Here is a 26,839-nt window from a genome sequence, read left to right on the forward strand (position 1 = left end):
CTTCTTTGATCCAAACAAGTCTTTTAGTAAAAGTAGTTACTAACTTTTCTTACATACCAGGTAAAAACTGTTTTCTTTCAAGAGCAGTTCTCATATGTATTAGAAATACAACACAGCAATATTCAGACATAGGTTACTTGTGAAAACATTAATTATGAAAAATAAATATCCTTCTTCTTCACCAGTTAAAATCTTTTCTTAGAATTAGGCAGGAGCGACAGCCATTATTTTTACAGACATATCCTGTCTACCTTCTTACCAAACTAAAACTTGAGGTTTCCCATCTCTCTCCTGCAACCGAACTGAATCCTTCAAAGGCAATGAGGTGAGAAGTCCATGCCTCTCAGCTCACTGATGTCCCTCGGACCCATGCCTCGTGCTTCCCCAGGTGAGTCTGAGCTTCACTGACTCAAAATCACTGATATGGAGGCACCACCTTCATCTTCTTCGTCTCTCCCTCCCACGAGCTCTGTTGTCACCAGTGGTCTGCCTAGTGTATTAAGATCCCTCATAGGTTTTGCCTCTCACAAAAAGGATTTACATTTCAGAGACAAAAGCTGTGCTTGATGAACACATTTGCCCATAATTTCCTTTCTCTTCCTATTTGCCTATACCATATTCTATCTCTTGCAGCAACATGGAGTGTGCAGGAGAAAAAGGGAATTTTCTGGTCGGCACACTTGACAGCAACTGTTCAAAAGCATGTTATTTTTCTAGTGCAGGACTGGGGTTTAAAAGCATGTAACTGAATAGACCTACCTGACTCAAGGACCCTGTTAATCAAAACCATCTCTTGAGTACAGGAAAGTAAATGAACCAGCTCAAGAGGCTGAAGCCCCAGGCTGGGGGCTGGCAAAGCAGTCTCAATTTCTGTGGTATAAGTAGGAAAGCACAGAGCAGCTGAAAGATGGGGTACACATCCTCCCACTCAATAACAAAGCACTATAGGTTTTCTAGTTACAGGCCTTCCTTTCAGTAAAATACTTTAGTTTTACTGAACTCAGTGTTCCCAAAGTCTGCATGAACACCGGTAGTGGAGGGAAGACCTGGGAAAAGTGAGAGCTCATTGAGATAGATGTCAGGCATGTCATCTGAACTTAAATTTGACAATTTGTTTTAAAATTCATTTTTTTAAAAACTCTGAATATTAAATACATTCAAACAATGGCAGGTTTTGTGTTAACAATGTTTTTAATGAAAATTCCAGGAACTTCAGAAAAAGATATTAAAGCAATTCTGTCTAAGCAAGATCAGAGCAGTTTGACAGGACTCCTTTATGGACCTGCAACAAAAGCTGCAGTACTTTTCTGCCTGTGATTTAAGGAGTCTCAAAGAAGTATATGATGAAAACAGAAAGAAAAAGGGCAGGTGAGTATCTGCCACTACACAGACATACACTCTTCCTGGGGAAGGTTCCTGGACCTCTCTGTTTATAATCTCAATTATCTTTTGGGGATCTTAACACAGGCAGAATGGAGATGTGGAAGATGTCCTAAAGACTTCACTCTACCTTGCATTGCCAGGCAGTACAGAGGAGACATCTTTTTTCAGCTGATCAGATTTGCAAATGCCTATGCAGCATAAGTACCTGAGCCACAAACCTTACCATAAATAGAAACAGCTGCTAGGTTAAGAGTGCAATTATCTGACTTGTGCATACAAATGTTTGCCTAAAGAATGTAAAAACAAAAGTTCTGGATATATTTGCACAATTGAATAGTTGCATGGACTTCGGAAAAGTAGGGTATGACTAGACTAACTTTGTGGTAAGAGAATTATTTTACACAGGCAGACATTATACCTTTCTATGCCACATGCCGTTTCATTAGCTGGGCAGAGATTGATACCAGTGTAAAGTTATCCTGATCTCTTGTAAAATTAGCTACTGTGCTGTCTTCATGAGGGACCACATACTGAGTTCCAAATCTGTCCAAGAGTATTTTCTGCTTTGCAGATGGTCATACTGTGGAGTCATTTTCTTGGCACAAAATATGTTGTGTGTTTTGAAATATAAATTCAGCATGCAAATATATTGAGAGAAAAATTACCAGTATGCATTTTCTCAGCCTGACCTATTCTACCTGAAATTGACTTGACATCTCTCTGAGAAAGAAAAAAAGACATTTTGCATTTATATTTTTTTCCATTAAAAGGCTAATGCCCTGATATTTCTCATACTTTTAGTCATGTTTTACTCTGGCAGTTATGTAAAGTAGCCCACTCAGGAAGCTCAAATCTGTTCTTCTATGAAACACTGTCACATGAAAATACCCTCCCTTCCTGTGGTTTCAATGATTTATTTTATTTTATTTTATGACTGGGATGCTGGGCTTTATTGTTGCTGGTTTTAATTAATATGATTTAATTGGTTAAAAAATACAGAACTCTAAAAGTCATATTTCAGGGAAATGACAGCACATGAAAATTGTGTGGATTTTTTTCAACATATTTGGAAAAAGAATAGCAATCTCAAGTATTTAGACTAGGTACTCTGACTAATTTTATTAGTCTGAAATATTTTGTATGGCTAGATTAAAAAACTACTAATATTCTTTCATTAATATCCATTAGCATCTGATAGTTCCCAAGTTTTTCTTTGCCACCTCCAAAGGTTAGGACTTCAGAAATTTAAAAATAGACATCAAAAGATGGACTTTTTTAATGTAAGCATGACACATCTTGGAGAGATATAAATGAAGCTCCTAGTTATTTCTTAACAGTTTTATATTCCTGCCTTTTTTTTTTTTTTTTAATAATTTATAAATCATTATCAACTGATGTACCAGAATCTGATGAGGAAAAACAATGTCCATGCTAATATAATAATAAGTTGCTGCTGGAAAACAAAACAAAACCAAACCAAAACCAACACCACACAAAAACAGACAAAAAAAATAATTATTTTAAAATCTGTTTAATGATTGAAATATTACTTGTTTGTATGTGAAACAGGCAAAACAAGTGAATGCTACCTGAACTAGCACAGGGGACATGCACAGGCTCTGGAGACTAGACCAATACATTGCTGCTTACAGAACCTCAAATGCCAACAGGCAAAGAGACAATTGGTGTAAGGCTGAAAGAGCATCTAAGGAGGCAGAGCAGAGAGTGCCAGCAGGAAGGGCAGGGTAAGAACAAAGGGCAGATACACCTCCCCTCCAGGGACCCCCAGATTGTGGGGCCAGGCCTGGTGCCACCGCCCTGACACGTTGCCTGTCCTGAGTGTGCCGGTGATGGGAAGCCTGGCTGATGAGGAAGGCTGCGCTGCCAAGCAGGTTGTGGTTAACTGGTGAAGCAAAGAAGTTATGGTTCCACTTTATCTTCCTCTCATATCCTTGGTTTGTTTCTTGAAATGGAGTCTTCTGACATGGAGAAAATCTACAAGCAGAAAATGAAAGGAAGCTGGCCAAATTCGGTTTTGGTGTATTGAATAAACTTTGCAATGTAGCAAGGCTGTCTTTGGCAACTGTTTTGGCAAAGGATTAAGGACACCGCTAGGTACATAGTATGCAATGTGTCCATTGGTAATTCAGGCAAGGCAAAGTAGTTGTTATTTTTATTCTCCTACATCTTCAGTGTGAGACTAACATTAATTTTCTAATAGAGGTGGCTTTGTTTTTTACCTGCCAAAATATATTTTTTTATCCATTTGTATGCTGTATAACAACATAGGTAACCTAACTTGAAGGGATATTTGAGGCAATTTCAATGCAATCTGTACCTTCTTTTGTAACGTGCAAGTTTCAGAAACTCACTCTGTTTCGTTTAGCACTAACAGAGAAGTCCATCTGTTTTGGTGGCTTCTCCTAATACAGTAGTTCTGAACAGTGGTTTGGTTTTAGGAATTTACAGTGAAACTGTTTATCCAATAGCACACGTTATCTCTTCACTCCGCATGCACAAACAGTGAGTTTGACACTTAGTAAAACTGGAACAAACAGCATTTTTTTCCTTATAGTTAAGCCAAACGTATGCTACACACAGGTGACAGCAAAGAGGCTGCTGGGAACACAGTCATATATATGCAACTAACCGTTATGTAGATTCTGATAATCTTCTAAAAATCAAAATTTGGGGAAAATGTAAGAAAAAGTCTTGAAATAATTTACAGCTTTTGTGAACATCATGTAAATATATACAAAGCCTTGATGCATGCTTACAAAAACCTTCCTTCTGCACAACCTTACATACATCAAGAGTAAAGTCAATGATGACCAAAAAAAAAAAAAAAAAGTAACAGTAATAAATAAAAATGTACTTGGAGTTCTAGATTGTTAGGTAGCTCTAATTCTTTAGCTTCTTTTGTGATGTTCAGGCTTTATTCCATTCATCCTGGTCTCTGGTTGTTTATTCTGGTAGTTGTCAGGGAGATGGACAGGATCTGAACCAGGATCACAGTAACCTCCAAACTGTGTCCTACTTCAGATCATTTAGTACAGTATCCTCTCTCAAAGAGTCACCAATAGCAAGCATTTCAAAGAAAGGCATAGGAAACCTTACAAAAGTAAGATGGAAAAAAAAAAAGTCTAAAAAAAACTGCCTTTGCCCTTGCACTTTCCCCTAACCATGGCCCCATGCACACAGCAGAAAACAGGAATGGACTACATGCACCTTCTAGGCTGAAGGGTATGATACAGAGAAGGCTGAGCACAAAATTCAACATGGTACCTATTTGTTCTCAGAAATGACAGCAGAAGCATTCTTGCTTTTCAGTGTCGTCTTCTGTCCTTTTCACTGTGAATTTCTGCAAAGAATACAGGTATGTTTGAGGCACGCACTGTATTATCTAAATGTCATTTACATGATTTAGTACTGGACTTGAACCCCGATCTAAAATCTGGATTTGCATTATCTCCCCTCCTGAGGGTTGGGATATTGGCATCAGTGGGTTTGATTTCCGCTCTTAGAAAACATAGGCTCAGGTCCCAGATTTGGAGAGAAATCTCTTTCAAATAGTTCAGCCCAGCAGTGACTGAGGAGAGGAGTAGGACCAGAGTTTGGATTTGAGTTCAGTGCTCCTAAGAAGTATCTCACTCCTGACTTACTTGTCATTATCACAGCATGCAATATAACCTTTTTATTCAAGCAAAGGGAGGTGTGATTTTCTGAAGCTGCATGCAGTAAACTGATTGCTTTTAATTAGATGCCAGTGAACATGCAGCCCTGTAGTCCAGATAATACTGTACAACAAACAGTGCATGCAACATTATTCTAATTCAATCCAGTGCATAACTAGACACATGCATTCAAGTAGTGAAGACTCATTACACTATAACAGATTAAACAATAAGCATAAAAACATATTAGAGGAATTGCAAATATTACATGTGTTGCAAAAGTATTTTACCTTTTTCTCTTTAGTATATAAAAAGATTGTGAGCAATAAAGGCATGGCCACAAAAGTTCAGGGGCCAAACAGCACCTTTCCATGATGATGAGAGTAGATTTCAGATGAACTTAGGACCACTTGCCACCTGCAGTTAGCTGAGCAGTCTTGCTTGCTAGTCCTTCTTTTCCTCCTCTGTTTTGAAAATTAAATGCTTCTGTTCATCTTGCTGTTCAAGAATGTCATCTTGACCTTACATGTGTTACAAGAATTGTCACCACATAATTAATGATGCACCATGTGGATTTGGCTGGCTTTTATTTATCTTTATGCATAGCTGCTGACCCTTGGCTTGGACCCCATCCATTTATTTGCTCAAAAATTCACATGATGTTATATTCATTATACAAAAGAAAAAATGCAATAAACTGGTTAATACTACTCTAGTTGTCCTGTAGTGAAATAATCTTGAAACTTCAAATGTGAAATAATAAAAGGAAAATTCTCTTATAAATTGTACATAGCTGTTCATTTTTCCCCAGATCATAACCAAAATTAGGATAACAATACCTTTTGTCAGGCACCACCAAAGTTGTTAAATCTTATGAAGAGTATGACAAGTGAAAGTATTTGTTCTCTGCTTTCACACAAAGATAAATGTATTGCTACAAGTTTAACATTTCAATTTACAAAAAAATGTAAAAGAGAAACAAAGCCAAATCATAGGTCAAGTGCAACGGTCTTAGATGGCACAGGTTGGTAATTGCTGTGATTATCCTCATGACAAGAAAGGAAAGACCCCTGGCCTGATTGTTGACACATCAGCTTTGATCCAGTTCCTGGAGTTGAAATCTGATTTTTATTTGTCAGAATGGTCCATGCATGCACGCTGACATATATGCATATGTGTTAGTCATAAGGGTTGGAATTTTCAAAGCAATACAAAATATCTGGACCACCTGTTCCTATTAGCTTCCTATGTAATATGGGTATCTAATTGACTAGATAACTGGAAATAGTAAACCAAATTTATAAGTAATTTCATGTTCATCAATGACACATGTGCTCTTTACAAAGCACTAATTCACTTAATTGCACAGTTGTTTGGGACTGGGATGAGGATTTACAAAATAATGGCTAAAGTTTGCAGCAGTGTCTGAGACTACAAAACTTATCCACCCCATGACTGAGCCAAAGATTTTTTTCTTCTATGAGATGGTGATGCTCCTCTTCCCTTGGGGATTTGGTCCTGCTCAGGGCCAGCAGAAAGATAAACTGACCATAACCAGAAGGCACGAGAAAAAAAAGAAAATAAAAACAACAACAACAACAAAAAGACAAGAAAACAAACAAATAAACAACAACAACAAAAAAAAAGTAGGAGCTTTGCAATGTGGAAGAAAAGCAAAGGCAAGAAAGCAAGTAGGTGCGGGGATGTGATGCTCTGCTAGAAACAGAGTGACTATTTTTTATGTGTCAAGCGCAACACATGTCTATTAGGAAAGTATATATCCAGACCTTCACACTGATCAGATACCTTGGTTCATTTTTTCTAAATGGCTTTTATGCTATTTAGTAAATACTGCATGATAACAGAAGTAATACTGGCCCAACATAGATCAGTTTCTTCTATGACTGGTTTTACAAAGTCTTGGAAAAAGATTGTATTATAATAAACAGTTGTGATACAGGCTTGTATCCACATGGGAACTTGTGCCTGTAATATCAGAACATCAGTACTAATTCAGTAGATACCTTAAGGCCTATATTATGCTTCTTATTGCACATGAGCAAGTTCACATCAGCAAATGTGAGTTTTAATCATTCCTTAATAAAAAATAGGCTTGCATGTGAAATGTTAATTGATGAAGTATAGCACAGACTGCTTTCCGTGTGTACTTAAGACATGGAATGAAGATTTTTGGATGAATTTATGAAATGCAGATTAAGTTGCTAGATCCTGATTCCAATTCCAACTCCTACTTTAAAATAAGTTTTAGATCAGGAACTACATGATCAGAATAATGAGTTAATAAGCCCTCATTATTTTATGATAAATGGAAAGCCGAAAATGCAAAATAACGAACAAAACAGGAAAATATATCTTCCTGCTTGAAAAAAATATCCTGTGTTCTAGATGTCATCAGGGAAGATGAGCCAAGAAAATGTCCAGCATGTAGACAAATATGCTGTAACATAACAGAAAAAATGTGATTCCAAGTCTGTTTCACAGTAAAAGCCAAAAAACATTTTGTATTGAAAGAACTGTAAGACAAAGATACTTTGTTTGTGCAGATCATACTGCTTTAGATCACCAAATATGTTCACATATTAAAGGTAGATTTGTGCTTCTAAGTTAGATAATAAGAAAGACACATTGCTATTCCAATGAAAACATGAAGTATGAGAGATTGTGCAGGAAAAAAAAAAAAAAATCCTGAATTCAGTCCACCTTGAGATAAATACTACAAAACCAAAAGGTATAACAATTGTTTCATAAGCCGGTATCATTCAGCTTCCAGTTGGTAATAACAGATCTGCCATCTGCATTGGAACTGCAAGACTGCCTGGACATGAAAGCATTTTTAAAAGTTACTGTTGCGAATACTATAGAAATGTATGCTAGGGGTTTAAAACAACAGACTAGGAAAATGCTCAGATACCTCCACAGACTTGGTTGTCTGAAATACAGAATTCTATCATTTACCAGTCCATGTACTTTTATGTCCCTCATCAAAACTACATCTTGACAAATAAATGATTAACATTTTCAGAGGACACACAGGGGCCCCTTCAAAGCAAGTGTAACTCAAAGACAAAGCATGTAGTTCATGCGAATTGCATCCAAGCCTAAAAATAAGGTGTTTTTTTCACATTTAATAAAGGAAAATATTTTTTTCACATTTAATAAAGGAAATATTTAGCTGTCTACAGTACAAAAATAATTTATGATTAGTGACAGTAAGACATCTTAAAGAGCTGAAATTCAACTCTTGTTTCAATTCATATCATTTTATGTGCATTTCTTTGAAAGGGACTGCTTCATTACTTTGATGCCAGAATGTGTCTATGGCCATTTGAAACTGTGGTCTCCATTCACTAGAAGAAATCAACACCATATGGTGTTGATGGGGGGGACGGGGAGAGGAGGATTTTGTGGGGGAAGGAGGATCCTTAAACTTCACGGGAGCTGTATTGGTATTGGGTGAGATATTTCCTGTAAAAGCAAAATAAAAAGCAGACTTGAGGTGTCCAAATATATTTAGTATGTGTTTTGCTATTTTTCTGACCTTTCCTCTTTGGGGACACAATTCAGAAGTGACTAAAAATACGCTTGTACAAAGTCTTACCTTGTAATCTGTGTTCTTGTATTGAAGTCAAGAGATCTCATTGAGCGTAAGACTTCTATGCACCCCAAGTACTGTAAGGAAAAAAAAACAAAAACAAAAACAAAAACTGTTGAAAAACATATTATAATTATTGAGTTTTCGGAGAAAATGCTCATTGAAAGACATTGTACATTTTTTATTTTTACATTTGTTTTATCCTAACTGCCAGGTAGGTTTTTATCATTATGTACTTCTACATCACAGTTTTCTTCCATAAACATTTTATTTCATTTAAATATGAAGTTTGGTTCAACTTTTCTTTTTATGTTTAATCTAATATCTGTAACACCTTGATCATGATGTGTTGATGGGATTTTTAGTTTTCCCCTATCTTAACTGTTCAATTTTATATATAAAGTTAGTCAAACTAAAAATAATATTAATGAAAAAGGAAGTGTGTTGAAGCAAATCCATCTAGCATTGATTAGTAGAAAAATCCAGGGACAGGCAGGATTTAAGATTTTCATTAATGACACTGATAGGAAAATCCTAAGAAAATATATTAATAACAAATGCTGGAAAATGTCTTCAACAGAAGCCTCTCTTCAAGAGAGGATAGACATGAGGGTTGGCTAATGTTTAGGAAAAGGCCAGACAGATTGTCCCAGATATCTGCCCTGCATCTCTATGAAAAAGAGGAAGTAGGGTTAGAAACTATGTTAAAATGTAATGTGAATCTTCTGGACATGCTTCCAAAAGCAGGCATAATTTGCGTCTGCTAAAACTTACTTGCAGCTGCAGCTCTCGTCAGGTATCTGTACGGTGGCTTAGCACAAACTAGCTCATGATGGGCATATCCGACAGCAGTATCTTAGTATGCATGTTAAGCACTCAGCCACTCACCTGACTTTTGAAAATTAGGGGAAACTAGGATGACTCTTCAGATAATGAGCCTGATAATGTTATTTTAGCACTGTGTTTTTATCAGTAAAATATTTATTTGCAGTGTAATGACATCTAAATCTAGCGCAAAAAATCAAGAAGACCAGCACTCTATTTCTGTTTTTTTCACTGAAAAAAATGATCTGATGATTATCAGGATCTTTAACAGTGCTTTTTCTGTAGAAAAATACATATCACAAAGTGTTTACAAATGAAGTAAATTGCTTGGTTTCAGATGTACATTATTATTTAACTAATTGCTATCAAATGTTATTGTCTTTACAACAGTGAATAATATAAACTAAAATATAAAGTTAGTCTTATTCATTAAAATGCTCAAATTTGGATTATAGTAGCCCATGGTTCTTGGGAAGGTGTTTTTCAAGATCAATTAGATCAATTTCCTGGAGGGTTGTTTTTTGTTTTGTTTTGTTTTGTTTTGCTTTGTTTTAGAATTTTTAGAATTTAGATTTTTGAATAGTTTGTAAAATCATCAGAGATAATATGTTATTGATAGAGGTCCTGGCACACTGAGCTTTCAAAATAAAGGTCATACTCTTAAAAATTTTAGATTATCAACACTCCTTTATCATTGCAAGATTAGGTAACCCTGTGTATCTTACTACAAGTAGATTCCTTTTTAATTACACTTCTACCTGAGTACTAAAAGCATCCAGAACAACATTTTCATTCTCTGATGCAAGAATTTAACCCATTAACTCATTTTTTAAGTATCTCAGAAGGTGATTAGATTTTCCTGGAGATGAATTAAGCATCAATTGAGATTATCAGATGAACTCAGTTAATTTATGCCAATGTACAGCAATGGAGGATGTTTTCCTATACTCTGCATCATTTTGTTTTAGCGTTACGATGCTTTTACAGATAAATTTTCCCAAATATTTATGTCATATGATATATTTTTACTATGAAATATACAGTAAAGTGGTATAACTATTCAAAGGTATCCCAATGATGTTTCAGTTTGTTACTGAAATACTTGGTTTCCATTATCCCTTCAACACATTCATTTAGACTGCTCAGTACTAAAAGACTTTTGGATTGCACTTGTTCGTTCACTGGTCTATATTTAACATAGGTTTCTTCAAGGTAAAAAAATGTGCAATTTTGAGATCCAGGCTAACATTTTAAAAGCAAACTCTGAAAGGTAGTTTGACAAGTACATGCAGGCGTGCAAATAAATACACAAACACATGTGCATACACATATTGAAGTAAACACACAAGTAATTAGACAAATACCCATAAACATACTTAGAAGGCGTGCATTTAGACTTCTTTGAGTCATACTACCTGATCTGCATTAACAAAAGTAGAGACAAAACCAGACTGAAGGAAAGTCAGATGGAAAAATTATCCTCTATTTATTTTATGTGTAGCATGAAGACAGCTGAACACAACATAGTAAGGCTTGCAATATTCCTGACTGATAAGGCAAAGATGGCAATTGATTTTCTGGGATAAAAGATGTGAACACTTAATCACCACGGCATGTTTTCAAGTAATGAAATTACTATAAATACTGACATTCAAAAGGTCCAAAGGCCAACTACAGGGACATATAACTCACCTACTGCTATGCTTCAATTATTCCCCAAGACCAACATTGCTCTCTAAAAATATCCATTTGAAGTACATCCTGACAAGGATCCACAGAAAGAAGACATACAACCAAGATAGCAAGTAAATAAATTATTCATTTATTTCAACAAATATATATCCTGATTAAAAAGAAATGCTATCTTTTGCTTTAGGCATTCCATGAAACATTTAAAATATCATTATAAAACAGTCTACTTCTAAAAAAGCTCCTCTTCACCCAATAATTAATATATATTCTAATCAGTCAGCTACTGTGCACCATGATATTTGTGAACTCCCATTAGCATCCTCCCTCTCATTGCTCAGGAAACAAGCACACCAAGATGCAGCCCACCTTGAAGTAGGAAAATTTGGGACTACCAGTTCCAAGCTCTCTCAAATAATGTTCTGCCTTCTGTCTACTTTTTCATATTTGAATGAAGTTCAAGGTTGTCTACCTTCACTGGATGGTACTGTGCCCTGTGGATACATCTTTCAGATGAATGAATGCCTTCCCACTCAGAGGTTTTAGACTCATAGCCAACACCTTGTGTTCTAACTGGCACCTTGCAGACTGATGTGAATCTGAAAGAACAGTGTCACATACTCTTGGGATTATGTGTCTTATGCATGAGGTTCCGAAATCTTGAATAGTCATCTTTTTTTTCCTTTTTTTCCAGATAAGTATCATACTTCCCAGGTTTCTAGTTCATCACATAGATGAAGATTTCTTCCATATTCCCTAAAGTATCTCTGTCTTCTTTATGACTCAGTCAGAAAATTCTTGTTTAACAACCAAAAATTTTTATGGTATCCAGTGTTAGATAGGATATCAAGTTCTCTCACCATGTGTCAGAAACAGACAGTTCAACAAATTAGGGTTGAATGCATTCATGTGTGTGAAGCAAAGAGGAAAGGTAAGTGTGGGTAGTCACCATCACAATTGCCTTTTTCTCCTCAAACACAAAAACCTTGCTCAGTGTTCTGTAACACCATTCAAAACACCAAGTTACTGGAAGAAATCTTCCACTCTGAGTCAGAAGCTAGTAGCAGCAACAGCAGCAAACATTTTTATAAAAATGTGACAAGATGTAGCCACCTACAGCACTGCAGTAGTCCAGCCTGGGAGGAATGAATGCTCGAATGTCAGGTGCGCAGGCAGTACCTACTAGCAAAGAAATTTCTGCCCAAAACATGGGTAGCAGGAAGATACACCCATCAACCACTCTCAGACAAAGGAAGGACATCTAATCCCTGAGTCTAAACTAATGTTTAAACTAATGTTTAGTGTAAACTAATTGTTTGGTGAGCTAAAGTACCATTAGCTCACCAAAACAGCATGGTTATTCACAATAAATTAAGACAGACAGGTTTTAATCTGTGTAGCCAGCTGCCTGTCATAAATCTGAGTGGCTCACAGCACTGCAGATTGCACCTGCAATACAGAGAGCATCATGCAAGTTATATAAGAGATAACATGGTTACATCAGCAAACAGACGTGCAGTTGGTGTAGTTTGCCAGAAATTAGCCAGTGCTTTCAAATACTGATGTATCCAAAATCTTCTCTAGCATTGTGTAAGTGTTGATAATAGCCTGGGTGCTCAAAGAAAAATGAAAGTAGCATCCTGTGATTCTGAGTGGTGTATATGGATCTAATTTTTGAAAACAGAAAGCCCTGAACCATATTGTAAGGTACACCGTAATAAGTCAGACAGTTCAGTTCAAGTTTTTCACCCTCAGGCTTAGCCTTTGCTTTTACTTATGAAGTATGCAAAAGTGAGCATCTTTTTACTTGCCACGTCTGTTCCTCATGTGTATTTAGAGTCATACCCCTACACTTTCATTGTTCTTCCTTCCTTCCTTCCTTCCTTCCTTCCTTCCTTCCTTCCTTGCTTCCTTCCTTTCCTTCCTTCCTTCTTTCCTTCTTTCCTTCTTTCCTTCTTTCCTTCTTCCTTTTCATTCTTGTTAGGCAAAGAGCTAGCCCAGAATTATAAGATGCCAAAAAAATAAATTGGCAGTTAATATGAATTGACTATTGTTAGTTAAGTCCACTCAAGGACTCCCTTATTTCAAAACAAGAGCCTTTATTTCAAGTTCAAATTATTTTTTCTATCACAACAAGCATATATTTCTGCATTGAAATGGCAGTTCATCCTAATTTCAGGTGTTGTCATTAACAGCCCAAGGGGTTGTGTAACTTGCTGTCTACCCTAAACACCAAATTCTTCATGTCTAGATACACCCTGACAAGCAGGGTATCATATAAAAATTGTAACGGGCCAACACTTGTTTTCAATATAATAAACTTGTCTACATGTAACTTAGAACCCAACCAGATATCCATACAGTTAATATCTATATTGATGAATGAAAAAGAGAAAACCAAACCAAACAAAAAGCAGCCCAAATCCAAGCTATAGAGTGCAGGTTTAACTACAAGTATCTTACAATGAGTTTTTCTCTCTGGCTAATGAACAAGGAAGAATTAACCAGAACCCTTGTAATATCACATTATACCACTTTCCAAACTTAACTGAATTTGCAGTGCCCACTTACTAAACCAATTAAGTGAAGAAAAAAAAAGAGAGAAAGAGAAAGAGAAAGAGAAAGAGAAAGAGAAAGAGAAAGAGAAAGAGAAAGAGAAAGAGAAAGAGAAAGAGAAAGAGAAAGAGAAAGAGAAAGAGAAAGAGAAAGAGAAAGAGAAAGAGAAAGAGAGAAAGAAAGAGAGAAAGAAAGAGAAAAAGAATTCCAATCAGGTGTTCCCATTAATAAACTAAGTAAAAAAAAATAATAATAAAAAGCGCCAAAATACTTTATAATCTTTTAAAAGTTAGCTTTAACTTAACATTTATTGTCTTGAATATCTTAATGGTTTGAGTGAGACATCCACCACAAATTACTTACTCAGTTAATCAACACAAAAAGAAAAGATAGCTTATCATAAAAAATATTTGTTCTTCCATTTCATAAGGAGATTGTACCTTAGTTTTATGTACATTGAGAAGCTACATAATGCATATGTACAAAATACTGCTACAAATAAAACTGTACAAAAAATACTGTACAAAATACTGCTACATAATAGCAGTAAATCTATTAATTTTGTGAAGACAGCGGAATCTTAGAAGCATAGAAGCATTGTAACTTCATTAAAACACTGAACTTTTATTTAAAAAAAAAAGTGAGAAAACAATAGTTTTCTGAAATACTTCAGGGACATCTGGCAATAAAATCCTTGGTAAAATCTCTGAAATAGCCCCCTGATTGTCCTGTCTTCTGAGTACTACATATTACCCTTCCACTACCAAAGGCAGTAAGAAGTCATTGTCTGAATTCACCTGGGTCTACTAATATTGTAGCAATAGAGTCCTTGCTATTTTTTAATGCAAATTGGATACAGAGTTCTACCTGGAATTTGAAATATCTAATTACCCGTTCAGTTACCCATAGCAAAATGGCACGCAGCAGGAGGACATTTCCTTCCACATCCGCAGGAGGAAAGTTAACAAACTGCTTAACATTCTTGCAGACAAATCTAATCTCAGGTTGTCTGTATAAGGAGGACATAAAGCATTCGATGCCAATAGTTGAGCACATTTTGTGTATGTGACGTGGTGTTCACACCCCTGCATGAGGCTAGTGCATTGGATTTCTGTGGGAGGCACTGCTCTGCATCCAAATAGCTGTGGGTGTCCTCTTTTTAATATGAAACACTGGTTCTTCATCCTGATCATAAAAAATGGCTCATGCATAGAAAACTGGTCTCCCTCCCTTCTTCACTTACCATATTTGTGAACTCAAACCACCTGGTCTCTTATTAGGAACACAAAATTTGAAGAAGGAATGACGGAGAGTGTGCTATTAACAGTGAAGATGCATTGCAAGTCCACAAAACCAACAAAGTTCTTCAGGAGCTTCCTCATGAGAACAGTTAGTTTTAACTGCAGTTTTTCTATATGCTTAGTCTGTAACCATAGCTAATGCTGACAGGTATTTGCAGTTCTTATGTATGTTTGGATAAAATATTTTTTTTCTCTTATATAATGATATAAAATACGATGTGCTTACACAGCAGCTTAAAAAGACTAAGTCCTCTTGCCAGTTAGCAGCAAGACTTTCAGTGGTTCATTTAGTGAGGTTAAGTAGGTCTTGAATTCACATCAAATAAAAGGACCACTTTAGAAGTATGGGTATTGGGAAGGTATCTCTACACAGCACAGGCTGAAGCTGTGCCATACGTGCTCCATCAGTACAGCAGACAAGAGTTAGTATATGAGCTGATATCATGATCAGTTATGAGTACTGAACACTGTGGGAAGCTCCCAAGGCTGAATTTACACTTGAAAATTTAAAATATAAAGTTAGTGCATTTATGCTGAAAAGGAGTATATATAAAGGCACTTCATACACACAACGCTAGAGGCTCAGATACTGATCTGGAACCTAGATCACTGTGGGAGCTCATTAAATCTTGCTGGATTCAAGGGTCAGCTATTGCACTGGAGCTTTGGACGTGCCCTGAAACCAAACCAGAGCAAAACACACACAGAAGTTTAGGGAAGATTTTCCTCATATCACCAAAAAAAGTTAGCATTTTCTAAAGACCTGCACTCTAAATGTGCAAATTTTTGCAATTTTTTTATTTTTTTCTTTTATTCATTTGTTTATTTATTTTTAACATTTGGACATTTTAAGATAGTGTTTGCCGAACCACAGGTAAACCTTCTCCTTGTAAGCAAAGAATGAGTGTTTGCTGTCCTGCCACCACTGTACCCCAGTTCTGGCACCATGGACATCTGCAGGACACCCCTTTTTTGCAGGTCCTGCTGATTAGGTAAAGTGCTAACTGTGGAAAAGGAACTGCCTTTGGCAAACATGGGCTACCATCTCCTGAGCAGATTATCAGCACAGTGAGAATAAGGGCTCAGCATACACACAGCCATTCAGAGTTATGTCAGAGTACCTAGATATTTTAAGCAGAAGGATGGAATAGAAGATTAGCTCTGTGACATTTCTAATGTAGGGTGAGTTACAATATTAGAAAAAGCTGTGGGCAGAAGGAAGACTGGATATTCAGAGAGAAATACATTTATATGAGCAGCAGTCAGAGAGCTTCAAGTCAGCTGTTAGAGATTTCAGTTTCTCTGGTAGTTTAGGATAAAAATATTTGCCTTTAAATGTTCTACTTAGCTATCAAGTAAAATGATATCAAAATCTTACCTAACATGAGTGTTATCCTGCACATGCATGTTATAAAGTAACATAAAATATTTTTACAGTCCATTCTTTGAAATTTCATCAATCTTCTGTGTAAAAAAATGTACTCTTGGCTATATAAAGAAGTATGCGCATTTTTCAGAGATTTCTCCCACACACGCACTTTCTGAATACCCAAACTAATCCTCTCCAGCAATTATCTCCTGCAGTGCAAGGACTGCACCACACCAGAGGAACCCCACAGTGTTGTATTGAGACACATCTGGAGCTAGAGAGGGCTGAGAGTGTCCCTGTCCACATGTCCCTTACGAGAGAGCAGTATATCCTTCCAGCCCCAACAGAGCCTCGTGTCCTTCCCTTCACCCAGAACAAGGCACATCTTCAAGACTGCTTCTGAGGGTGCCTGGTGCCTCTGCTCCATCAGCATATGCCAAAGGGAAATGCTTTGCTTCACTGCCCTGTGCTTCCCCAGTATCTGCATAATGGTGCACCTGCTCCAGGGCTCAGCAATGCTGTAGGAAAGAAACATTGGCAGCCTTATTCTGAATGAGGAAAAGGCCCTATATTTAGACATTGTCAGAATCTAACACTAAAAATGTGTCATAAACATATGCTACTCTGAGAAACAGAGAAGCACTCTTCTGTGCTTTCATACTTTTGCAGTTGGTAATTTTTATACCAGTAAGTAATCATATATAGAGCTTTACAGTGAACCAATATGTCTCCCAAAGAGTTTTTTCTCATTAAAGAATGTGTGTTCTAATCCAGACAGAAAACTCTAAGTAAGAATTGATTGGATGGAAATGGAACGGAAAATCTAAAAACACATCTTCTTCAGGGTTCAACTACAAATAAGCCTTGACTCTTCAGCTGTAAATTTATCATCACGAATTGTTCCATGAGACAAGTAAACCAACTGGGCTTCTGAACTGGTACAAACAATGATGGATATGGCTGTCAATAGGTTTGCATTTCTCCCCAAAATGGGTAGTTCCCTGCTTCAACAAAGAGCAAGAGGAAAACAAAGCATTCCCACTAATATCTCTAATTTTGACCAACACCTACTTCTTTCCTATTTTGTCTTGTAAAATAACTGGCTTCAGTAGTGTTAAAATACTAAAAATATCCCTTTATATGCAGACTTTTTAACAGTTCTTGACTGGTGAAGGTTAGCCTATTCTTTCAACAAACCATCTTATCCTATCAAGGCTCTGAGCTCCAGTGCAGGCATGTTCTGCAATGGAGCAGGGTATTGTAGTGCACAGGGTTGTTTCCTGCACTGGCAAAACACCAGAGGAGTGCAGAGACCTGCCAGGAACCAACATCTCCCATGAGAGTAGCTGATGAGGCTTGGGTCAGGCCAGGAGTAGCCCCCAGATGTACAAAAGGCAGCCTTAGGAGCATGTCAACCGGGTTCTGAGTGGCAGATTGTGTGGGAAGGAACAAGGGCAGGTCCCCTATTCTTGAAGGCCAAGTGGGAGACTCCATGTACCCAGCAACTGGGCACCATTCTGTGATCATATCTATCTGTCAAGGGCACTCATTCTACCTGACCATCAAGGCAGAATGGTGGGCACTTGTCTGAGAGGAAAGGCTGCAGCTTCTTCTGGGGGCCTTGCACCATCTACACCAACAGTGGCCAATGCCTCCACGCAATTGGAGGTGCTGAATGGAGGGGCTGCAGTGCAGAATTGTGACTGATGGAAGTGCCTAGACCTTTCTCCTGTGGCAGGGACTGGTGGCAGACCTTCCTGCAAAAGGTGTGCCCAGGTGGAGGACTTCCTGCACCTGAGGCTGAGCTACAGAAAGCAGTGAGAAGGCTGTGTGGTATCAGGGAGGCTGAGGAGGAGTTAGATAACTGGTTACAGATTCAGTCTTCAGTGGGCCCACAACCCACAGCCAAAAACTCCACCAACACACACAGAAGGGAGAGATGCCAGTATTGCTAAAGAATGGAAGCTTGCAATGGCAAAAAGTACCAAGAGGAACAGTCTTTCCCCAAAGTCTGAGGTACCATTGCAGAACCACTTCAACCCTCTGCAGGCTGAAGAGGAGATACCCATAACATCAGGAGAGATGCTGGATCTGACTAAGCCAGCACAATATGCACAACCAAGAAAAGGCAATGGGTAGTAGTAGTAGGCAACTGTTTTCTGAGGGGTACAGAGGCACCCATCTGCTGACCTGACATATGATCCAGAAAGGCGTGTTGCTTACCAATGGCTTGTATAAGGAATACCACCAAGAGACTACCAAGCCCCTCACATAGACTATTAACTCTTATCCACTGCAGTTGTTGCACATGGGCACCAGTGATGCAGCCAGGAGCAGTACCAAGAAGGACTGCAGCACTCTGGGAATGGTGGCTAAGAGTCTCTGGAGTGCAGTTAGTATTTTCATCAGTCCTCCCAGTCAAAGGGAATGAATTTGAAAGGGCCAGTTGAATCTGGAAAATCATCAGATTGTTACAGGAGTCGTGCCACAGCCAGGTTCCTGGAATGCATTGATAACTTCCTTCTCCAAGTGGTAGAGGAGCCAATAAAGAGAGGTACTATTCTGGACCTCATTCTTACCAACAAGAAGGGGCTAGTGGGGAATGTGAAGCTCAAGGGAAGCCTTGGCTGCCGTGACCATGGAATGGTGCAGTTTAGGATCCTGAGGGCAGTAAACCCTCTCCCTTGCACTTTGGGAGAGCAGAATTTGGCTACTTCAGGGATCTGCTTGGTAGAGTACCATGGGACAAAGCTCTGGAGGGAAGAGGGGCCAAACAAAGCTTGTTAATATTCAAAGCTTATATTCCCAAGCTCAAAAACAGTGCATCCCAACAAAGAAGAAGTTGAGCATAATGCCAGGAGGCTTGCATTGGCAAACAAGGAGCTCCTGGACAAAGCCAAACACAAAAAGGAATATCATAGATGGTGGAAGCAAGGACAGGTAACCTGGAAGAAATACAGAAACATTGTCCAAGCAGACAGGGATCAGTCACGAAAGCTAAAGCCCTATTAGAATTAATTTTGTCCAGGTACATCAAGAGCTAAAAGAAATATTTCTACAAGTACATCACTGATAAAAGGAAGCCTAGGGAAACTGTGGGACATGGGAGACCGTTTTACCTGGGATACGGAGAATGTTGAAGTACTCAGTGACTTTTTGCCTCAGTCTTCACTGGCAAGTAGTCAAGACATTTAGACAAAGTCACAGAAGACAAAAGCAGGGAGTGGCAGAATGAATAACTACCCACTATAAGAGAAGAGCTGGTGCACAAGTCCTTGGGACCTGATGAAATGCATATATGGGTCCAGAATCAACTGGCAGATATAATCATCTTTCCATCATATGTGAGTTGTTGGAATCCTGTAAAGTTACCAGAGACTGAAAGGAGGGAAACATAACCCCCTTTCCCAAAAAGGCAAAAAAGGGAGACACAGGGAACTACAGGCCAGTCAGTCTTGCCTCTGTGCCCAGCAACATCATGGAGCAGATCCTCCTGGAAATTACATTAATGCACATGGAAAATTAGTAGGTGACTGGGGGTGGCCAACATGGCTTCACTAAAGGCATATCATGCCTGACAAATCTGGTGGCCTTGTACAACAGGGTTACAGCATTGTTGGATGAGGGAAGGGAAACTGATGTCATCTACCTGAACTTGTGCAAACCATTTGACGCTGTCCTATGTGACATCCCTGTCTCTAAATTGAAAAGACTTGGTTTTGATGGATGGACCACACAGTGAGTAAGAAATTGGCTGGGTGGTCATACTTGAAAAGTTGCAGTCCATGCCTTGATGACCAAGTGGAGACCAGTGACTAGTGGTGTTCCACAGGGGCCGGTACTGGGATGAGAACAGTTTAACAACTCTGTCAGTGACATGGACAGTGGGATCAAGTGCACCCTCAGCAAGTTTTCAGATGACACCAAGCTGAGTGGTGCAGTTGACACACTGGAGAGAAGGGGCACATTCAGAGGGACCTTGACAGGATCAAGAGGTAGTCCCATGAGAATACCATGTAGTTCAACAAGGACAAGTGCAAGGTGCTGAACCTGTATTGAGGCAATCTCAAACACAAACATAGGTTGGGTAGAGAATGGATTGAGAGCTGAGGAGATTGGACTGGTGCTGAGAAGAAGGACCTGGGAGTGTTGGTGGATGAGAAGCTAGACATGAACCAGCAATGTGCACTGGCAGCCTGGAAAGCCAACCATATCCTGGGCTGCATCAAAAGCTGCATGGCCAGAAGGGCAAGGAATGTGGTTCCCCCCCTGCTCTGCTTTTGTGAGACCCCATCTGGAGTGCTGTGTTCAGCTCTGGAGCCCCCCTAGTGCTTTAAACTAAAAGATGTTAGGTTTAGATTAGACATTAGGAAGAAATTCTTCACTCAGAGAGTGGTGAGGCACTGGAGCAGGTTGCCTGGAGAAACTGTGGATGTGGATACCTGGAGGTGTTGAAAGCTTGAGCAACCTGGTTTAGCGGAAATGTCCCCCATATCAGGGGGGTTGGAACTAGATGGTTCCTTAAGGTCCCTTCCAACCCCTACCATTCTATGATTCTATGACTTGAACATAAGATTTTTTTGCACAACTGCAATAAAAGGATGTAGGAGACAAACACATGTATTTTGTGTGAGATCTATGCCTCCTAGAAATTATTTGTATGACTTAGGTATTTTATTTTTTTAATTAAAATATTATTTTTAGTATAAATCAATGATATTTTTGATATTTTGGCAATTTGTGAGATTTACAATGCATTGTAAATATAGTGTAAATGCAGAAAAGTCTCTGTTTTGTTCTTTGAACTGAAAGCTTGGATTTTCAATATCAGTAATGCTGCTAAAATTATACTATTAAACTCTTTTGAAAAAAAAAAAAAAAAAGGTAATCTTCATAAGCTCTTGATTTAATTATCATAGTAGAGTTATAAAGCACTTTCCTAAGAGACTGCAGGGAAATTAGGCTTTCTTTGTATATCTGTGTCTTGATATATTTTGATTCACTGCACCAAACAGTAACAGTGTTTGTTTATCATGCAAAGTGCAAAATAATAAAAAGAAAGGTCACGTTTTAAAATTTTCACTGCATGACTGTGAGTCACTGCATATTTGCTAGATGCCTAGCTTTAATCATATAAATCCTCTTACAGAGAATTTCCTGAAGATTTTCATGAAGGCTTTCAATCACATAAGTAAAGGGACACTGACTTCCAGAGGGATCCTAAGATCAATGATAGAACAAAGTGTCTTACATTGACTAATTAATAGAGAAAGACTGTGAAACTTTTTCATCTAGATTCTTCTTAAGTCTGACACCCTGCTAGTAGAAATATCAGCTTCTAAACAAAGGAAGGCAACTATTTTTATCTATGTTTCATGTGATTTTGCTCAACTGTTTAAAGAATGTTTATATAAAGAATTTTTATAAATGTTTCATGTGATTTTGTTCAAATTATAAAGAATCAATCCACCGTAACAAGTCAAACAATCATTTTTATTTTATATCGTATATATACAAAATAAACACATGGATGTTTTTAATTATATTTATACAGACACCATTATATTGACTACAAGTATGCCAAAATATGCGGTGCCAAAAAAAAAAAAAAAGGAGCACACAAATAAATGTAAGTATAATAATATTTTGTGGACAGTTGTAAATTAAAAATATGAGCTCTATATATCTAGTAACGAAAGGACTTATATATTTTTATATAAGAAGATACCCGGATTTGCCAACACTGAAAAAGATGGAAATATGTTCTCCTTTCTTTTCCCCACAGAGATCAGAAAATCTTTAAAGTCCTTCTTTAGTAGCTAGGGATTCTTATAAACAGAGTCCTTAAAGACAATATGAACGTGTTTTCAATGCCTCCAAATATTTTTGAGAATGATGCCCAGAAAGAGAGTGCAGCATTTGCCAAAGAAAATGTGCCACCAATATGAGGACAGAAGGATAGAAGGTAGAACAATATCAAGCAATAGTTTCTACATCTGTTAATGTAATTCTGAAGTATTATTAAAATTTTACATAACTAAATATTAACAGTTGCTAGGAAAAGGGGAAATCTGAAGAAAAGCTGTGCAACATTGTACAGTATTTTCTCCAGACTTCTAAGTATAGTTTCATTCTGTTGCTAAAATGTATTTTCACTTGGTTTTACCAGAATAAACAGGAATTTTTCTACTTTTTTGTATCAGAGTTGTAGACTCAAGTAGTTGTAGAGAGCTTCACAAAACATGAGAATGCAGGGCATTTTACCATGAAGGAAAAACAAAACAAAACCAACAAAGAAACAAAAATGTATCAAAAGAAATATCCATTCCAATTGGGATACTATAATTTTCACAATACATTAATATTGGTTTTACATTTTTCCCCCATGAAAGCTTTCTGGCAGCATCTCAAAATCAAATCATAGGATAATGATTCAGAACTTCTTTAAAAAAAGGGGGGGGGGGGGGGGGGGGGGAGACCAAGTATTCAGCTAGGGGAAGAAGAATATATTTTATCTTATCTTGAAAAGCAATTTCTTAAGTCAACTCTAAGGTCTCATTTCTTGCTAGTAAGGGGAAAGATACTGCTGGGAAGCAAATTTTGCTTCTGACAATTTTCTAATCTCCATCTCAAATGGGGTTGAAAACAACACATCTTCAAATAAAAGACCTTTTTCTTACTTCTTATTGGTGTGAGGATGAAAGAAGATTGCCAACACCTAGTTGAAAAATATTCATACACTGCAGATGCCAAATGGATTGGGCTTTCACAAGATTACACACACAAACACACACACAAAAAAAAAAAAAAAAAAAAAAAAAAAGTAAGTATCAGTAGTTTTGCATGTGCAATATTTCTTTTGTTATTATCTTATAGATGCATATTTTTGCATAAAAAATAAATCAGAAATGCTAGAATCAGCAGTGCACATATTGGACAACCACTTATACTATCATATTTCATATACAAGCATGTTCTGCATTACGCCTCTACTTTTTGGATGTGCCAAAAGTTTTAGTGAAAAGCAGGCTGCATATGGAAAAACTTTAATTCTATACTTTCAGGTTACATTTTTAAGGAATATTAAGCAAGGTGAATGCAATTACTGCAATGTGATACTAATCAATGTGAACACTTACAATATGCAGTACAATATCACAAATTAAATGTCTCATTTGCACAGATGCATACTTTAATTGAGTGAACATTTTCCAGACTGTTTTGCTTGCTACCTTGAATAACCACTAAGATATACTTCCTTTTAAAGAACCATGAAAATTAGCTGTAGCAGCTTATGTTCTGCATCAGATTTCCTCTAACACAAACATGCAAAAGCTTCTGCAGCCAAAACATTATGCTTCAATAGCTGAACATCTTAATTAGATATTCAAAACCATAAATATAGAGACTGTAGATATATCCCTTTAATAAAGAACTTACATTACCTTAGAAATTAAGTAGAACTGCTTGATGAGGAGTGTTATTAAAGCACAGAGACAGAATGTGGAAGATGTAACAGGTGCTTTTCCACTAAGCTGAGTCTAAACCTGAGCTAAGTTTTTGAAAAGCTATACTGATGGTTTCAAAACTGTACATTTGAAGGTGTGGTTTTGGAAGGACAGGGTCAGTGTTAAAACAGACAATCCAAAATACACAGGGAGGGAGAGAGAGTGCTTTCATATATCAATGGTACAGGTACCCCTGTTTTTTGCCACAGGAGTCTATTAAAATACATTTTTATACCTGAACCTTTACCAATCTTCAACTTTCTTGAATTTAACAAAATGTACTCGACAGTTGTGTTTGCAATAAGAGCACCCCATGTATAACTTCCAATATGCAGAACAGAAGAGGTAAGGTGAGAGGCATCATGGGCCAGCACAACAAATCTCTACAGCCTGTTCATGCAGCTGAGAAGCCCTGAAGAGCCCTGGAAGGCTAGGGGTCCACAAGGACTCCCATAAGGGACCACCAGCCTTGCCAGGATCCCTCCCCACAACCCTTGTCAGGGGCCCTGAGGACGAAGCCAGCTCAGACAGGACACCCCAGCACCCAGCTCTTTCCCCACAGACCAGCTCCATTTCCAGTTCTTTGGCAGAACTGCACATCCTTCAAGGGAGGTAATGGTTCTATTTACTCAGTGGTCTCTGCTTATTTTTTGACTATAAAATTTGTTTACAGAAGGTCCAAAATGACAGAAAGATAAATCTTCAACAAGGGTTGTGCAGACTTCTATCACATAGCAAACTCTGCCTACCACTGAACAACCTGCATTGGATTTAAGAACTCTGAACCAAAAAATAAAAAATAAAAATAATTTTAAAAAATCATAAATATTGCTAATATCAAGCCAACAAAATATACCAGACAAAGTCTCTAACATGAGCAAAACTTACTGTTGTGTTGCCAGCAGAGCAGCAAGGTTTCATACATAGCCTTTGTCAAGCTCATTAATCCTGAGGGGTTTTGTCCTGCCCCAACACAGTTAGGGTAAGAGAAGCAGGAGTAGGAGCAGGCTGGGCTTCTGTTGCTTCCTAGCTGCTGCCTCTAGCCCACTTTGGGGTAGGTTCACCACACCTGGACAGTACTTTTTTCACCATGTTTGTAGGGCAGCCTCACACTGGGACTCCCCACAGCTTGCCCAGCTGGCCTCCTCTCCTTTCCTGCTCACACTTCAGCAGGAAAGCAGGCCAAAATGAGTGAAATTGCGGCACCAGTGCTCAACACCTGGAAATAAAGTCTGGCCCGTGCATTGGGTGGAGACAGTGCCATTTCGGAAATACTTAATTTCTAGGGGAGTTAAGGGTACTTTTAAAACACCCTGTGGCTAACTGAGGAAGCTTGTCTATAAGCAAAGAGACAGCTCTGTTTTCGACAATTGCTTCATCAGAGTCATACAGTGTCAAATGCCACTCAGGATGCCGGTTTCCGGTGAGACATGCTCTCCTTTGTATCATTTCTGTGCTAAGAAGAGCAAAACATAGGAATAAAGATTTATTAGTACAACAGCAAATCCAGGGAACAAATGGTGCCAAGAAGTCCCCAAGATACCGTATCACCATTTCAGTCTTTTCCTTGTTATTTCTGGTATTTGGTCAACTATCATATCAGATTTCAGGATTTGGTCTGAGATTAAAAAAAAAAAAAAAAGAGAGAGAGAGAGAGAAAGAGACAAAAAAAAAAAAAAAAAAAAAAAACACTAACAGTAAATATCATGTGGTGGTGCCTTGGGGGGGGAAGAAAAGAAAAAAAAAAAAAAAAAAAAAGAAAGCCTAAGCAGATTTTTCTGTTTACCTCACACTATTTTCTTTGCGTCTCTCTGCACCTTGTTTATTTTCACTTGTTTTGTATTCTTGCTTGACACTTTTGTCTACTTTGAAAGAGTTTTTTCAACCTGTTTTTCATAACTTTTAGCCCTGACTTGGCTTGTCAGAGTCAACTTTTTGAGATGGAAATCTCTTCTGGCCCTATGAAAAACTTGTTTGAAAAAAAAATCTATGGGAATAACTATGACTTATTATACAAACATGATAGATTACCCTAATGAAATTGCCCCCATCCCTCTCTAAAATGTACGGTGACTGGCACTTGGATGCACTGGGCCCCATCCTAGTCCCCACTGCAACCCAGAAGGAAGGGGCTCTGCCCCAGGCCGGCCTGGCTCAGCCAGAAGTGAAGCTGTGTTGAAGGCTGTTGCCAGCGTGCAGAATTGCATAAGATATGAATACTGCAAGACTGTCCAGAAATGCATGGAAGCAGTATTGAACCACTTGTTTCACTTTAACTATGGAATTTGTTTCATTGCTCTTCCACAGCATTCTTCACCCTGACCAAGAGTCAGCAGCCAGGAAGGACTGCTGTCTCTGGCACTGTCCCAGGCCCGATCTGCATTTTTCCCATAGCAAACACCCAGAAAATTTAATACTGATGCTTTGTGCATGCACTCCAACTTCCTACAACAAAACAAAGCCAGTCTAGAGCAAAAGAACAGCTAGTGTGCTAATGGAAACATTTCTCAATTGGTTGTGTGGCTGGGTTAAGTGCCCTGTAGCCAAGACAAAAGCCTGTCTTGCCACTAGCAGCAAAGGCATTAGCAGCAAAGAAAGTCATGGGTTTTGTCTGAAGGTTTTGTTTTATTCCCATGTTTTCTTTGTATTTGTGGATGATATTTACTGTGGACACATGATATTCTTACTATAACCATTATTTGAGAACAAGTAAAGAACACAGCAGTGCAATTTCTAAGAAAAAAACAGAGAAAGAATTCTGGCTGAATGCAGTTTTGCCTCCTAAACCAATTTGCAAAATTTATCTGTGGATTTTAAAACTGTATCATTTTTGCTTTAAAAAAAAAATGTAGTTCTGAATTCAACTATTCAAATCAACATTAACAGTGCCCCAATTGTGTCACTTACAAAATAACCCTAGG

At 37.9% G+C, this 26,839-nt stretch overlaps 1 protein-coding gene across 5 annotated transcripts in view; it reads right to left on the reverse strand.

Annotated features, from left to right (window-relative positions):
- Positions 1–26,839, reverse strand: part of SHC3 (SHC adaptor protein 3) — a 66,612-nt gene that overhangs the window by 32,022 nt on the left and 7,751 nt on the right. For all 5 annotated transcript variants that reach the window (XM_038170592.2, XM_038170591.2, XM_038170590.2 and 2 more), the window contains one exon: positions 8,677–8,747. In XM_038170592.2, coding sequence (XP_038026520.1) covers positions 8,677–8,747 — 71 coding nt within the window. The remainder of the gene's footprint in view (positions 1–8,676; positions 8,748–26,839) is intronic.

Source organism: Anas platyrhynchos, chromosome Z (genome assembly GCF_047663525.1).
Source record: "Anas platyrhynchos isolate ZD024472 breed Pekin duck chromosome Z, IASCAAS_PekinDuck_T2T, whole genome shotgun sequence".
NCBI classification, from domain to species: Eukaryota; Metazoa; Chordata; class Aves; order Anseriformes; family Anatidae; genus Anas; species Anas platyrhynchos.